Raw genomic sequence first — 15453 nt, forward strand, 5'->3', positions numbered from 1 at the left:
TTTTTTTTTTTGCCCTTTGTTCACACAGATCAGAATTGTAATTATTTGATATAAGTTATTTAAAAAAGTTTGAGATTGATATCTCAATGTCTTATCTTCACACTGTTTTATTAAGATATTTTGCTTTCACACTGTTTTATCTTGAGTTTATAAATTAGTTTACTAAACAAAAGGTACAGTTGAAATATTTGGGAAGGTCTTGATAACATTCCCGATTCAAAAGTTAGAGTTTTGTCTTTGTGTTTTAATTCCTTCTGTGATTATTTTGGACCACGTAACTGGCACGAGAAGTTTGAGAGAGATGTATGAGTTAGTTTAGGCAATTTCTAGAAATAGAAATTTAATATCACTAAAATCAGTCGTTTCATAACCTTCCATCATCTATCCCCTTTACTGTATTTTCTTACTGGCTTGTGATCTTTGAGAAACTTTTAGATGTTCTGAATCAAAGAAACTCATTGAATATCACTTCCTTCTCCATACTATCTCTATTTTATGAGTATCGCAATTATAATTATTCAATTACAATGAGGATTAACCTGTATCCCACTAAAAAGTAAGGGAAATTTACTTTGGATTTGAACGGATACATATTAAATTGGGTGCTCCAATGGTGAGGAATAATATCAGGCACATCAGGTTTGTCCATTTATCTCTGAATATTCAATTTTTTTTTACATAAAATTGTGCTTAACATAAATTATCTTTACACTATTTCCAAACCCCAGAACTGATAAAAGATACTCCACTTAGAATTACCTCATTAAATATATATTCCTAATATTGTAATATATTTATTCCATGTATTCCGAAATTTGCATTACCTTAACATGTTACAGTCCATGCAAAAATTATATATAAATATAATTAACTAAAAGTAAGATTTGAATCTAAAATTCAGTATTAGATCTTAGCTGAAACACCCAAGAGTTCTTCTTCTGCACACTTTGTACACGAGTTACTTGACGAATGGCAAGTTTCACGGATTTTTTCTAGTTGGAACTTTTCTTTATCACACCGTATCATTGTTCGAAAACATCTGATAGATAAACAGAAAGGGAGCGAGGGAGAGAGAAAATAGAAAGAATAGAGAAAGAGAGAGGGAGAGACAGAGAAGAGAAAAAGAACAGAGAAAGAGAGAGGGAGAGGAAGAGAAGAAAAGGAACAGAGAATGAGGGAGAGAGAGAGGAGTAGGGAAGAGAAAAATAACAGAGAAGGAGAGAGAGAGAGATAGAAGAGAAGAGAAAAACATAAGAGAATGAGAGAGAGAGAGAGAAGAGAAAAACATAAGAGAAGGAGAGAGAAGAGAAGAGAAATCACATTGAAGGAGAGAGAGAGAAGAGAAGAGAAAAAATAACAGAGAAGGAGAGAGAGAGATAGAAGAGAAGAGAAAAACATAAGAGAATGAGAGAGAGAGAGAGGAGAGAAGAGAAATCACATTGAAGGAGAGAGAGAGAGAGAAGAGAAGAGAAATCACATTGAAGAAGAGAGAGAGAGAGAGAGAAGAGAAGAGAAATCACATTGAAGGAGAGAGAGAGAAGAGAAGAGAAAAAATAACAGAGAAGGAGAGAGAGAGAGAGAGAGAGAGAGAAGAGAAGAGAAGAGAAATCACATGAAAGGAGGGGGAGAGAGAAGAGAAGAGAAATCATAGTGAAGAAGAGGGAGAGAGAGAGAGAGAAGAGAAGAGAAATCATATTGAAGAAGAGAGAGAGAGAGAAGAGAAGAGAAATCATATTGAAGAAGAGAGAGAGAGAGAGAGAGAGAGAGAGAAGAGAAGAGAAATCACATTGAAGAAGAGAGAGAGAGAGAAGAGAAGAGAAATCACATTGAAGAAGAGAGAGAGAGAGAAGAGAAGAGAAATCACATTGAAGGAGAGAGAGAGAGAGAGAGAGAGAAGAGAAGAGGAATCACATTGAAGGAGAGAGAGAGAGAGAGAGAGAAGAGAGGAGAGGAGAAGAGAAGAGAAAAATAACAGAGAAGGAGAGAGAGAGAGAGAGAGAGAGAGAGAAGAGAGAACAGACAAAGAGAGGGAGAGAGAGAGAAGAGAAGAGAGGAGAGGAGAAGAGAAGAGAAAAATAACAGAGAAGGAGAGAGAGAGAGAGAGAGAGAGAGAAGAGAGAACAGACAAAGAGAGGGAGAGAGAGAGAAGAGAGAACAGACAAAGAGAGGGAGAGAGAGAGAAGAGAGAACAGACAAAGAGAGGGAGAGAGAGAGAAGAGAGAACAGACAAAGAGAGAGAGAGAGAGAGAGAACAGACAAAGAGAGGGAGAGAGAGAGAAGAGAGAAAGAACATAGAAAGAGAGAGAGGAGAAAAAGAACAGAGAAGGAGAGACAGAGAGAGAGAGAGAAGAGAAAAGGAACGGAGAAGGAGACAGAGAGAGAGAGAAAGAAAACAGAGAGAACAGGCAAAGAGAGGGTGAGAGAGAAGAGAAAGAAAACAGAGAGAGAGAGAGAGAGAATGAGAGAGAGAAGAGAAAAGGAACCGAGAAGGAGACAGAGAGAGAGAGAGAACAGACAAAGAGAGGGTGAGAGAGAAGAGAAAGAACATAGAAAGAGAGAGAGAGAGAGAGAGAGAAGAGAAAAGGAACAGAGAAGGAGACAGAGAGAGAGACAGAACAGACAAAGAGAGGGTGAGAGAGAAGAGAAAGAACATAGAAAGAGAGAGAGAGTGAGAGAGAGAGAGAGAGAGAACAGACAAAGAGAGGGTATGAGAGAAGAGAAAGAACATAGAAAGAGAGAGAGTGTGAGAGAGAGAGAAGAGAGAAGGAACAGAGAAGGAGACAGAGAGAGAGAGAGAAAGAGAGAGAAAGGAGAGAGAACAGACAAAGAGAGGGTGAGAGAGAAGAGAAGGGACGTAGAACGAGAGAGAGAGTAAGAGAGAGAGAGAGAGAGAGAGAAGAGAAATGGAACAGAGAAGGAGACAGACAGAGAGAAGGGTGAGAGAGAAGAGAAAGAACGTAAAAAGAGAGAGAGCGAGAGAGAGAGAGAGAAGAGAAAAGGAACGGAGAAGGAGACAGAGAGAGAGAGAGAGAAAAGAGAAAGAACAGACAAAGAGAGGGTGAGAGAGAAGAGAGAACATAGAAAGAGATAGAGTGAGAGAGAGAGAAAGAGAAGAGAAAAGGAACAGAGAAGGAGACACAGAGAGAGAGAGAAAAGAGAGAGAACAGACAAAGAGAGGGTGAGAGAGAAGAGAAAGAACATAGAAAGAGATAGAGTGAGAGAGAGAGAAAGAGAAGAGAAAAGGAACAGAGAAGGAGACACAGAGAGAGAGAGAAAAGAGAGAGAACAGACAAAGAGAGGGTGAGAGAGAAGAGAAAGAACATAGAAAGAGAGAGAGAGAGAGAGAGAGAAGAGAAAAGGAACAGAGAAGGAGACACAGAGAGAGAGAGAAAAGAGAGAGAACAGACAAAGAGAGGGTGAGAGAGAAGAGAAAGAACATAGAAAGAGAGAGTGAGAGAGAGAGATAGAGAAGAGAAAAGGAACAGAGAAGGAGACAGAGACAGAGAGAGAGAGAGAGAAAAGAGAAAGAACAGACAAAGAGAAGGTGAGAGAGAAGAGAAAGAACATAGAAAGAGAAAGAGAAAGTGTGAGAGAGAGAAGAGAAAAAGAACAAAGAAGGAGAGAGAGAGAGAGAGAGAGAGAGAGAGAAAGAAGAGAGAAACGACAGAGAAAGAGTGAGGGGAAGAGAGAGGAGATAAAGAAGAAAAAAAGATTACAGAGAAGAAAGAACGTAGTGCGTTTATGTATCGAAGCCCCGGGCCGATGGTAATCTGCGAAAATTCTAGGCAACCGTGCACCCGTCGCAGGGGGACCGTCATGCAGAGCATATCGTACAGTAGAATCGCACATATAGGAAGATCAACTTTATAGTGCATGTGCGCCCTTGAATAACGGGCTAAAAACAAGCGACAGACCAGGAAACGCAGATACTACGGCTGAACAAATGTTTCAACTGCATGCAAATAGCCGCGAACTCGCCAAGTGGAAAACTTCTCGCCGACTCGTCATTTCAGCTCCCTCTTTCTTCGTCATATCAGCCGACAACCAGCGAAAAAACTACGAAGAACTCTCGAAGAACAAGAGATCAAGAATTGGGGAGGAAGGTAAGTCTTTGGTGGGAGTTCCGTTAAATTCGACCCCTGGCGTGCAGGAGCGGGAAGATTGACGATGTTGAAACCGATGAGGGAGTATTCTGCAAGTATCTGGCCTGAACAGATGAATATGGTCATCGAAACTTTCATTCTATCAGCGAAAAGACTCGATTCTCCTCTTCCCGAACTACTTTCTATCTGGCGTTAAGTGGAGGAAAAAGAATGCTGTATACAAAGGCATTCGTCCCTTCCTCAGAAAAGACTGAATCAGCTGATTCTCAATCAAGCCGTCAGGTCACTCGTGCCTTGGGCGAGCTTGCCAGAGAGAACTAAGAGCCCGAAGTCGGTGGAAGTACTCGCCCAATGCCAAGAAGCACCGGGCAGCTTGACGGGTAGAAAGCATTTGGTTTAGCCGGTGAAGGGTCTGTCGCCTCAGCTCGTCGGCCTGTATGAGACAAAAGAGGAACCGAAATTGTTGAACTATAGTGGACAGCATAGGTTATTGTATTATTCCGTACGTACTTGGCGCACGAGGCCTTCGAGGTTAGAAAGCTTGCTAACGGCCATGGCCATCTGCCCCATGTAATGCGCCATGTTCGACGGGAAGCTGAGTTCATTGGAAGCGATGGTGTCTGAGAGAGAGCGCAGGAGGTCGTCGAGGCCTTGGCTCAGGGCGCTCTCCGCCTGGTCTGTCGCCGCCCTTAGAGAGTACAGGCCCATCATCTGCTGCTCCGAGAGAGGTTCTATCTGGCCCATGATGATCTGCACGCAAATATTGCCTATAAGAACTTAAGCTGGAAGGGTGAATGTATAAGAACAGATTGCCCAGATTCAAGGGCATAACACTGCAGAAAGATATAGATGACAGCAATTGCACTACTTTTCCACTTGAACTTTTTTTCAAGTGCGTTACTTTTCCACTTAAGATGGAAGAAAAGTTTAAGAGGGAAAGTACCCCCTTTGCTGTCAGCTAAAGCCTTTAGCGAAGTGGGCAGACATGAATCTCAAAATAATATGGGAGCCCAGCTTGACGGTTAGTATCCCAGTCACAACACAATGAGCCATGGTGTCAGGTGTTGAGGTGGAATGTTGAAGACAACATCCTACCGAGAAAGCTACAAGAGGAAAAGAAGCATCCTTGCTATCAGCTGTAGCTTTTAACACAGTACTATATCAAGATTCAAGCACACAGATAGGCGCTTAAATATTGACAGAGATGATAGAACTGTAACCATCCAGTCCAGTGTGCTTCCGTGGTGCTGAGGGCAAGACCAGGTTATGTAAACTGTTGGGTAAGTATCTTTTTATAAGGGGTAAGCTCCGACTGATAAACTAGTTCCCATTTTTATAGAGTTTAATCTACTGTTTGGGTTTATCATTTTATTCCTTTAAGCTGTGGGCACGAGTCATTTTTAGGGTGCATAGGAAGAAATCATGGAGAATTTTCTTTCGAGATCAGATTAGAGGTCGTGAGAAAAAACAACCTTGATAATATCGGAGGGGCGGAAGCCGCCGAGCCACATGAAGCAACGCTCGGCCGGAGTCTTCCACACGCCGGAAACCAGATGGAAGACGTCGCACTTGGTGAGCGTACTCTTGAGGATTGAAATCTCATCGTAGTGAGCGAGGCAGCTGTCCACAAACATCCTCAGCTCGTTCTCCGGCAGGTTCTCGTGCACCGCCGCCCTAAGCTCCCAAGTCAAACGGTGGTGGTCTTCAAGCCACCGCGCGTACTCTACGTCGAACATCGCTGCATCTACCCAACGAGACAAGAGATAAGCGTCGGATATACTTTCATTGGAAACCCCAGAGAGCAGTCAAATGTCTGTACTTCACCTGCACTAATGCAACCAATGCCTGACAGCGCAGCCTGGTCTCCAAGAACACCTCCGGCTAAAACACCCTGATGAGAGAAGCAATGTCTTAAACCTTTTTCTCGATGTCCTTGGTATTTATCGGACGAAAGAATCAAGAGCCAAGTTAATTATCCTATTTTTAGTAAGTAATAACTATGGATGCTGATCCTAGTGAACCGAAATTCGAATCTCCTTAAAGTCTAGACAAGCTTCGCCGGGCACTAGACCTTGCTTAGTCAACGCATGATATCAAGACAAGGGCTATCATGTGATTTTTGGTACGCATTTCAAGCACATCCAGAGACCTACCTGAGATCTTGCCCTCTGGAGCTCCTGTTCGAGCTGGGAAAGCTTTATCCTACTGCTCTCTAATTGCTGGATATAAGCCTGCCGAAGAGAAGGCTTCAATTAGAACAGAGAGGATTTAAATATAGCTGCCTCTAGTTTTGACTGACCTTCTTCCGGAGCCTGCTTTTCCTCGCAGCTTCCCTGTTCTGCGCTAACCGGCGTAACGTCTGTCATGAAATAAACCAGAAGAAGTAGAATTAAGCTCCAAGATAACTACAACCGGCTCGTTTAAGGCGGGGAAAACCTTCGGGTCGAGCGTCCTGAGAGACGCTTGCTCACCGCTGGACGTCGTGGCCGTTCCACTTGCTTCGCGCTATGTCAACGCCATCAGAGAGCATAAAATATAGATTAGGTCAAACCAAGAAGATGATCATATCGAGCACAGAAAAAAGATAGAGTTATCCGAGTGCCTTGTCTGCAGGTTTCACGTCTTTTTCCGAATCAGGCGCACAGAGAAGAGTTCTTGCGGAATTGTTGAACCGGTCCGGCGGTCTTTTGAACGCGAAAGTCGCTGGAGGAGGACTTCCAAGGCCTCCCTGAAGGAGAGATCAAGAAAGTTAGAAAGAGGAATGAGGAGAAATCGTGTTAAATTTGGTTTCAGTACCTTCGTTGTTGGATCAACATGCATGGGCTGGGAGGGGAAGATATTCAGTGTTTCTGCGCCGAGAAACCCTAGAATTAAAATGTGACAAACGGCAATTGAGGGAAGAGAGAAGATACACTTCGTATCCTTCCCGCACAAGACTTGGATGGATTTTTCTCTCATAAAGGAAGTGAAAATTTGGTGAAGTTGGATATTGGCAGAGATTTAAAAGGCAAGACAGTAGGTTAGCGAAAGAGACTGCTTGTTTAATGGTGCCCTAAGCCTGTCGCTATTGTAGATGACCCAACAAGAAAGAGGGGAAGATTAGAGAGAAGCCTAATTGGTGCCGGAAAAAGATGGAAAAGAAATTCAACTAGATAGAGAAAGAGACAAAGAAGAACTAATGAACGCGCAATGTATCGTAGAAAGGTTGTGGACTTACGTTTCTGATCTTGCACAGTGGGATGTTCATGTCCGTCTAGATATAGAAAGAGGGCCTGATCGAGCTCGCCTAGGTCGTATGTTCCACCGTCTTTATTCCTGCAGTGATGAGGTACCCCAGAAAAACTTGAAATCAGGGTCTAAGAAGAGATTTCATCGACCAAATAGCCGAAGAAAAAACTTCGATACTCCCCTGAACATGTTCTTCAACATCAGAGTTATCCTCTTTTTCACTATTAGACGCTTAAAAATATGATAGGGGATTGAACGAGGAGACATGAATGAGTAGCCATATCTCTACTCAATTGTGGCGGGTAATTACATGAAGCTACTTGGAAGGGAAGACGAAGGTTGAACCACGCCGAAAGAGATTTGCTGCTGCTCCTGCGACTGATTCCGCCGCGGGGGTGAATTGGCTGCCCGCTTCGACATCTCTTTCTTCGTCGTCGACTTTACCGACTTTCTCTTCTCTTTCTCTCTCTATCGTCACCCGAAGGCGGTGCTGTTATCGGTGCAGGAAGCGTCTCCTCTCTCCATTCATCGGTCGACTGATTCGCAAGAAGGCGCCGATCGTGGTCGTTGTGGAAGAAGACGAAAAAGGGACTCTGAGAAAGAACAAAAGGGAACCCTAACCTTGGTGGGGCTGTGGCTATCTCCTATTCCATCTCTGCACAACAGAAAGAGAGATAGAGAGAGATGGAGAGAGGGAGAGAGAGAGAGAGAGAGAGAGAGAGAGAGAGAGAGAGAGAGAGAGAGAGAGAAGGATAAGGAAGATACCGAGCAGCACCTGGGGGGGCGTGGGGTTGAATTTAGACGGAGAATTGATTTACCGGCATGAAAGTCTTCGAGCCCTCGGAGTCTCAGTAGCCAGGTAAAGTGGGGTCCGGGGAAAATTTTATCGGAGTTGTAGAAAATAAGCGTGGTTAAAAAGACCGTTCCCGGCAAATAACAACACTTGAGGGCTTCCTCGGGCCTGGAGAAATCAGCAAACAGATTACAGATGTCCTGGAGAGGACAAAACCCGCCGTAGATGGCTTGAATGGCGCCGCGCGAGCTGGAAGATCTGCCCTTCTCCGACCAGCTCCACAATCGTGACGAGGTTACCCTTCTTCTGATGTGGCCCCTCTAAGATTGTTTTTGGGAAAACGCGGATGATGACCTCAGCATGAAGAGATTCCGGGCTTCAGGGTTTGCCTGCCGGCTAAGCCCTAACGTTGATTGGTGAACTCTGAAGGCGCCGTCTGCAGCAAGAGACGGCGCCAAGTGGGTCCGGAAGATCATTTCATAGCCGGCCCACCATTGGCGGCGCTCTGCAGAGCCAAAAGACGCGATCTTGCATCCTGGGCACGACAAACTTCTGAAATCCAGAGCCCCATCCGTAGACGACTAATATGCGCAGCGTAGAATGTTGCAGTACGAAAATCTTCTTCAAAGAAAAATCAATAGAGCCGAGAGGCTTCAATCTGACAAGTTTCTTTCATAAAAGATGTCGACCTCTAGAAATTTATCGTGAATCATGACATTAATTATTCAATCAATTCAAGAGACTACACGGAACCGCGATAATCAACGGAAGTTTTCGACGTCGACTGTTTTTTTCGTACAGGTGGAAACCATTACAATAATTCGGGCTATTATTGAAGTGGAAAGTCAACGTTAGGAGAAGAACAATAACGCAGCGGAGCTACGGGAGACGACCGTGAATCTCTTAAACTCATCATGAACCTGGAGTCTGAAAGGGATGTTTCCCTAGACAAGAACATTAAAACGATTGGATTAGGTGTCACGGAGAGCGACAGGCGAAAAAAAAACAAATTATCGAGGAAATTATCATCCACCGCGCGGGATTAAAGAAAGCCAAGACGCACTCATCAGCCACCCCTTCGCCTTCCGAGTTCCGAGCCAAGAGACAAGACCAAAAGGTTATCCGTCTACGCGCCCAGAGAGCAGAGAGTAGAATAGTGCGCAAGTTCATATCATCCCGATTAGGCTCTATAAATAGCATGTGTAATATCTTCTTCCAGCATTAGTTAAAGGGTATGCGGCAGTTTCTTCCACTTTCTCTAGAATTTCTCTAATTCTCAACAGCGGCAGACTCTTAGCGATATTTCGCACTAGCAGCTACCGTATCTTCCATCCTATTAAGACCTGGCTTTCTTATACGAATTTCTTCTCATAGGACACTCTTTCTCGTCTCTCTTATTTTCCCTCGGCGTTAATGGCCTCAAGCATGATGAAAATGGCGAAGGGCCGACTGAAACGTGCGGAAGTCATTTTCAAGGCGTGCCGGAGGGCGTGGGACAAGATGTGGCCTTTTCGCTGGGCCCTCTCCTCGACGACGTTTAGCATTTCTTATTGATGGAGCTCGCAGAAATCGATGGCGGGCCACAGGATGAGCCATTGTCTTGAGGGGAGAAGGAACGCCATCATCCGTCGCCATTTTGACGATCAATATCGCCATCTGAACTGGAATTTTTCCATACCCCTCTGTCATCAGCTCCAAACCTCATTCGTAGTCGTCATTTCGGACACAGAGGAGAACACAGAAAGATATATAAATAGATAGATGGGTTCACAGATAGATAAAATTATAGATAGACAGACGGATTTTTAGATACATAGATATGTTGGTCGACAGATGGGAATAAATTTAAATAAGTAGATAGGTCGATTAACAGAAATTAATTTGCGAAATCGTTCGCGAGTTCATCAAGTTTGATGGGAGGAGAGGATCTAATGACCCTTCACAGTGGAGAATTTACTCCAGTAGATGCGTACACATGAGGGTCTCACTGTGAGATTCAGAAATCAAAGCTTTTGTCTGCCCCATGGGAATATAGGTACCACTATTTAAGCCTATTCCCTCATGAATGATCCATCAGTCCCAAATTTTACGGAATCACTTTAAATCGGGATATCAAAAATATAATAACCTTTCATGGGAATATAGGTACAGCTATTGAAGCCTATTCCCTCATGAATAATTCATCAGTCCCAAATTTACGGAATCACTTTAAATTGGGATATCAAAAATAAAACCTTTCATGTACAATGACACAGTGCGTTAACAAAGTCCCAGAGTAAGTCAAAATTCTCCCCTAGGAAGAAAACCTAATTGACTAGTATGTTATAATAATATATTTGCCAACAGCTTTCCTTTGAAATATGTCCTCAACAACAAAAGGAATTGATGTCTATATGCTTAGACTTATGAGACCACAACATGACTGACTCATTATCTCATCATACCCAAGAGGTTCATATAAATACCACTCAAAATCTGTAGTCCTTTCACACAAAATCAGTTATGTTCCCTGATCGTATGCCTCATAGACTGCAATATATCATTCTGAAAAATTGCATGCGGCTATATTATAGCAGCCATATTCTTCTTGCTTAACCCATGAACATGAAGAATAAAACCTTACAAGATGTCCATATATTTTGGAATCCAATTATCAGTATGAAGCCCACGGCGATGCCCCCACAGGTCAATAATCTTGTAAGCTGTTAGAATTTGATTATCTTAAATAAATCATCCTTACTACTAGAATTTTCGGAATTAAGGGATCATATTTACATTTTAGCATAAACAATATTGATTAAATTCATATGGAGGATGACTTTGTGATTTTTCTATATTATATGGTATTTAAAATATTTTTTGGACTTCAAATTTATTGAGAAGTTGCTTCTATGAATAAGATAACATTTTTTAAAACAACCTAAGTCATTGATTGATTTTTCTGGATTTTATGCATTTTCACAGAATTTTTTGAAAATATGCTCATCAAGAAATTAAATTTTAATGAAAGTTTTTCATTATTTAGATTAAGTTAAACTATTTAAAATTTTTATATCACTCTTCCATGCATCGCAACTTAATTTGTGACTGTTAGTAAATGATTGGTCATTTATATTCACGAAATCATGAGGTAGGAACTCATAATTTTTAGCAAAACCAATGCACAGAAACCTCAATTAGCTGGTGCCAACATAGAGGAGAAGAGACAGATAATCTAACAACTAGGATTTCATTGATTTTCAATACTGGCTATCTCAAGACCTGACCATCAAAATGAATTCAAATTCTATGGATAGCTTCATCTTCTCACCCTCTTTTCATCCACATGGATAACTTTATTAGGGAGACTTGGGAAATGGAGAAATTACTTCAAAAATTTCCCCAGCATTGGTTGGCCTAGAAGGACACAGAAATCTTCTGAAGTAAATCTTCTGGTATTTCTTGAATTGATCTTGTGAGCTTCGTGTTCCCTTCTTCACCCATTCCTATGTGTTTCCAAAATGGAAAACATGGAAAAAAATGTATACTCTAGGGGGGGATCAATTAGGGAGATCATCATTGCATTCCAAGAGTACGGGCAAAATTTATTGAGAAAATTATAAAGGCATACTGGTGTTGGGAGGATCATTGATTAGACTTTAAACCCTTAACATGTCTCTGATTTCCCATTCTTCTTTTTTTGATTTAAGGATCTTTCTCTTCCACTCCAATCTTGACAATCCAGTCATGTTATCCTTTTACAAATATTCTTAACCATCTGTTGCTTACTTCAATTTGGCCATTTGCTTGAGGATGGTAAGAAGTAGTCATGTTATGGTGAACCTCATACTTTTCTAGTAAATACCTGAAATGAATATTGTTAAATTTCCATACACCATCACTAGTTATTGCCCATGGACATATAAAGTTGGAGAAAGTAAGCTGGTTCAAAATTCTATCACTACTTTATGATCATTTGTCTGACAGGGATTGCCTCAACCCACTTGCACACCTAATCAACAAGCATAAAATGTGGAAAAAGTCCAATGAAATATGTGCCCCAAAAATCAAAATTCTAAATTTCAATTATTGGTTTTAAGGGCATAAAAATTCATTCTTTTTTAGATTACCATAGATTGACATTTAAAAAACATTTAGAGAAATTATATGATCCACAATAAAGTAGGTCAAAAGAACCAGCAATGAAGAACCTTCAGCGCACTGAGTTTTGAAGCATAGTTTCCGACAAAGATATGAATGACACCCCTCTACGATACTCCTATGTGAATCTTACGGGACACATATCCTCAATTTTTTATCAGCTACCAAAAAAAATAGTTCCATATCCTCCCAAAAATATTGTTCCACCTCTCTCAGAGATTTCTTATTTTACTTCTTAATTTAACAACTTGGGGTTCTTCGTGAAATTAAATACTTCATTAGGTGCACAAACCAAGGGTTCTTGTAGTCCAAATATGAGGATATTCCTTGCAAAAAAGGTTTCAACAATGGAGGTTGGCTTGCTAATATGCAACCAGGATAAATGATCAGTTAAAAATTTATCAGGCCCATTTATGTATGTAATTTCTAAGTCAAATTCTTGCATCACTAAAATGTATATAATTAACCTAGGTTTTGCCTATTTTCATTCATTGAATACTTAATACCTTCATAATCAAAAAATATAAATATATTACTACCTATAAAATACTATCTAAATTTATCTAAAGAAAAAACGATAGCTAGAAATTCCTTCTCAGTTGTAGTGTAGTAGGCCTGAGCATCTTCTAAGTATTGCTAGCTTAGTAGATGGCCGCTGGCTTTATTTCAATCAACTGACTGAGAATAGCTCCTACTAAAAAAAGAAGCATCACAAATGAGATCAAAGGGGGGAGTCCAGTCCAAAGTATTTTACATTCAACTCTTTCTCTAGATTCTCCTTTATCTGCATAAAATAATGATTTCCTGCATTTTGAAATTCAAAATTTACATATGAAGACAATAAAATTTTCCTTTATCTACATAAAAACAGTTTAGAAAATTTAGCAAATCATTGACGAATCGGCTATCTAAGCTCATGTGGCTGAGAAATCGTCTGATTTCCCTGGTGTTGGTGATAAGTGTTAATTTCTGGATTACCTCCATTTTGTCCTTTTAAACCTCTAGCTTTTGGCAATCAATCAGATGCCCCGAAAATATTCCCTATTTCATGCCCCATAACCATAAAATAAAAATTTTTCAACTGAGCACCAGTCATTTGTCCACCCATATATTCAAAAAAAATCTAAATTAGTCAAGCATACATCAAAATTTTGACCAAAAACAGAAAACCCATCCATAAAAATTTCTAAAGTGTCTCTAACTAATTCTGAAAACATTGAATTCATGCCTCTTTCAAAGGTTTCTGGAGCATTACATAATCCAAAATTGCATTCTCGTAAATGCAAAATTTCCAAATGGACAAGTAAAGTTATTCCTAAAAAGTTATATATAAAAATATCTATTTGATAATATCATGAATATCCATTTATAAAACATAAAGTTATTTTGATTTATAAAACATAAATTATAGCGATAGTTTTATTCTTCGTCGCCGTAAATAGGCATATTGAAAATAGCATTTTTGAAATTTTGGAATAAAAGGAGTAATCTACTGTGACACGTTCAATAAAAAAAATCCTTTTGTAGCTAATCATTTATTAGTATAAATTCAGAAACTCAATATAAGGCAGGAAAACTGATCATGGAATCACAATGGATTGTTATCCTATAGTGAATTTGTATTCTCAAACAAGATGCCAATCTAGTTTAAATTTATTCCCCTTTACCATTTCTGGTCACAATGATTCATGTTTTCTTAGAAATTAGATGCGCAGGACCTACCAAGCACTGTCTGAAATTAAGTAAAAAAATCCAGCTTCTAATAAATGTATATTTTCTAAATACATCCTGCATGATAGGATTCAAATGAGTCTGGAATTATCTAGTTGGTTTATCATTTTCATCAGTAATTAGTATAAGAATGCATGTGGATGCACTAAGTTCCTTGCTATAAGAAATAGACCCCGCAATGGAGGATATATAGTTTATAAGTATGTCAAGTAAATTATTTTCCTGGTGCAAAGATAAGGATAAAGAAATTATAACAAAAACTTATAGTTCAGTTTTGATGGTAATGATTCCAAATCAATCTTTTCATCAAGAGAGTAAACATTATTCTCAATAAATGTCAAGTCATTAGGAAATTGTTGAGATGATGTACAAAAAGAACGGTGACCAACATGCTCAAAAGCATTAAGAAAAAGTATATTTCCAGAAGATTTTTCAGGATTTTTCATCAATTCAGATATATTATATCAACTTTTTCTTTTTCAACTTTAAGTTTTATTATTCCCTTTTCCTGTCTATTTTGTCCTTGCTATATGCAAAAACGGTCCACATAAAGTGACAAGGGCATTTCTCAGATCTTCTGTTACATCCATTTCAGCTATAGTAAAATAAAATGAGGAATAAAAGTGTCCTATTTTAATGCTACCATCTTCTGATTATCTATACAGTAACCTCAAAGAGTCTTCTGATAATTGTAGTTCTAAAATGATAGGTTCTAATTCCCAAAACTTAAATTTATAATATAAAGTTTCAGGCAATATATTGACCCTAGATTATGAATCAAGTAATGATTTTCAAAACAATCATTACTCATATCTTACACTTGATTATGGTAACTCCTGAATCCCTGAATAGAACTAACATTTTTTTATGATTGAATTATTTTCTGCTTTCTTAAGGCATGCATAGATTCTTCAAATTTTAGCATAGGAGAGAATGTACTATATTGCTCCAGTCAATGGAATTGTGATAGTTCCTTGCTTAAAAAACTTAAGAAGATGTTCATCATGAGCATCTCATCTAACTTTAGAATTTTTCAAAGCATCATGATAAGAAAAAATGGAAAAAAATGTTAGATTTAGATTCTATGATCTCTACTTTATCTTGTTCTTCCTAAGTAATATCTTCTTCTTATTATCTTTGAACTTCTTAAATATCAGGTAAGACTTTTATATCCTTCATTTAGCAATTACAGGAATAGTATCATGAATTTTTTCAGATAAAATATGACTTTTGAAAAAAATTCTATTTATAGAATTAATTTGAGACTTTCTCTAGTCGACATGTTTCGTGGATTGGGAATCCATTTTTTTCCATTTTACCCTTTCGTTTTGGGTCCAACCTTGCACATAATATAAATAAAATTACTGCAGATATTGTTTTCCTGAAATAATATATTCTCTTAATCTGAATATTAATTTCTTAAAAAATATGATGTCAACCACTTCCAAGAAATAATAT

General features: G+C 39.5%; 1 protein-coding gene across 3 annotated transcripts; it reads right to left on the minus strand.

Moving 5' to 3' along the window:
* Window positions 1–3848: 3848 nt before the first annotated feature.
* Window positions 3849–8622, minus strand: LOC144713134 (bZIP transcription factor TGA10-like). Of its 3 annotated transcripts, XM_078587635.1 has the most exons (12): window positions 8097–8622; window positions 7642–7986; window positions 7321–7418; window positions 6900–6967; window positions 6706–6831; window positions 6540–6608; window positions 6403–6462; window positions 6257–6334; window positions 5928–5994; window positions 5576–5847; window positions 4614–4853; window positions 3849–4536 (listed from the first exon to the last, which is right to left on the minus strand). In XM_078587635.1, exons 2-12 carry the CDS (start codon window positions 7749–7751, stop codon window positions 4387–4389), a joined length of 1338 nt encoding a protein of 445 aa, XP_078443761.1. In that variant the 5' UTR covers window positions 7752–7986; window positions 8097–8622; the 3' UTR covers window positions 3849–4386. The 3 variants fall into 3 exon arrangements, with proteins under 3 accessions (XP_078443761.1, XP_078443762.1, XP_078443760.1); XM_078587636.1 differs by lacking the exon at window positions 8097–8622 and having other exon boundaries at window positions 6900–6952; window positions 7642–8087; XM_078587634.1 differs by lacking the exon at window positions 8097–8622 and having other exon boundaries at window positions 7642–8087.
* Between the last annotated feature and the right edge of the window lie 6831 nt (window positions 8623–15453).

This window comes from Wolffia australiana, chromosome 15 (genome assembly GCF_029677425.1).
Source record: "Wolffia australiana isolate 7733 chromosome 15, ASM2967742v1".
NCBI classification, from domain to species: domain Eukaryota; kingdom Viridiplantae; phylum Streptophyta; class Magnoliopsida; order Alismatales; family Araceae; genus Wolffia; species Wolffia australiana.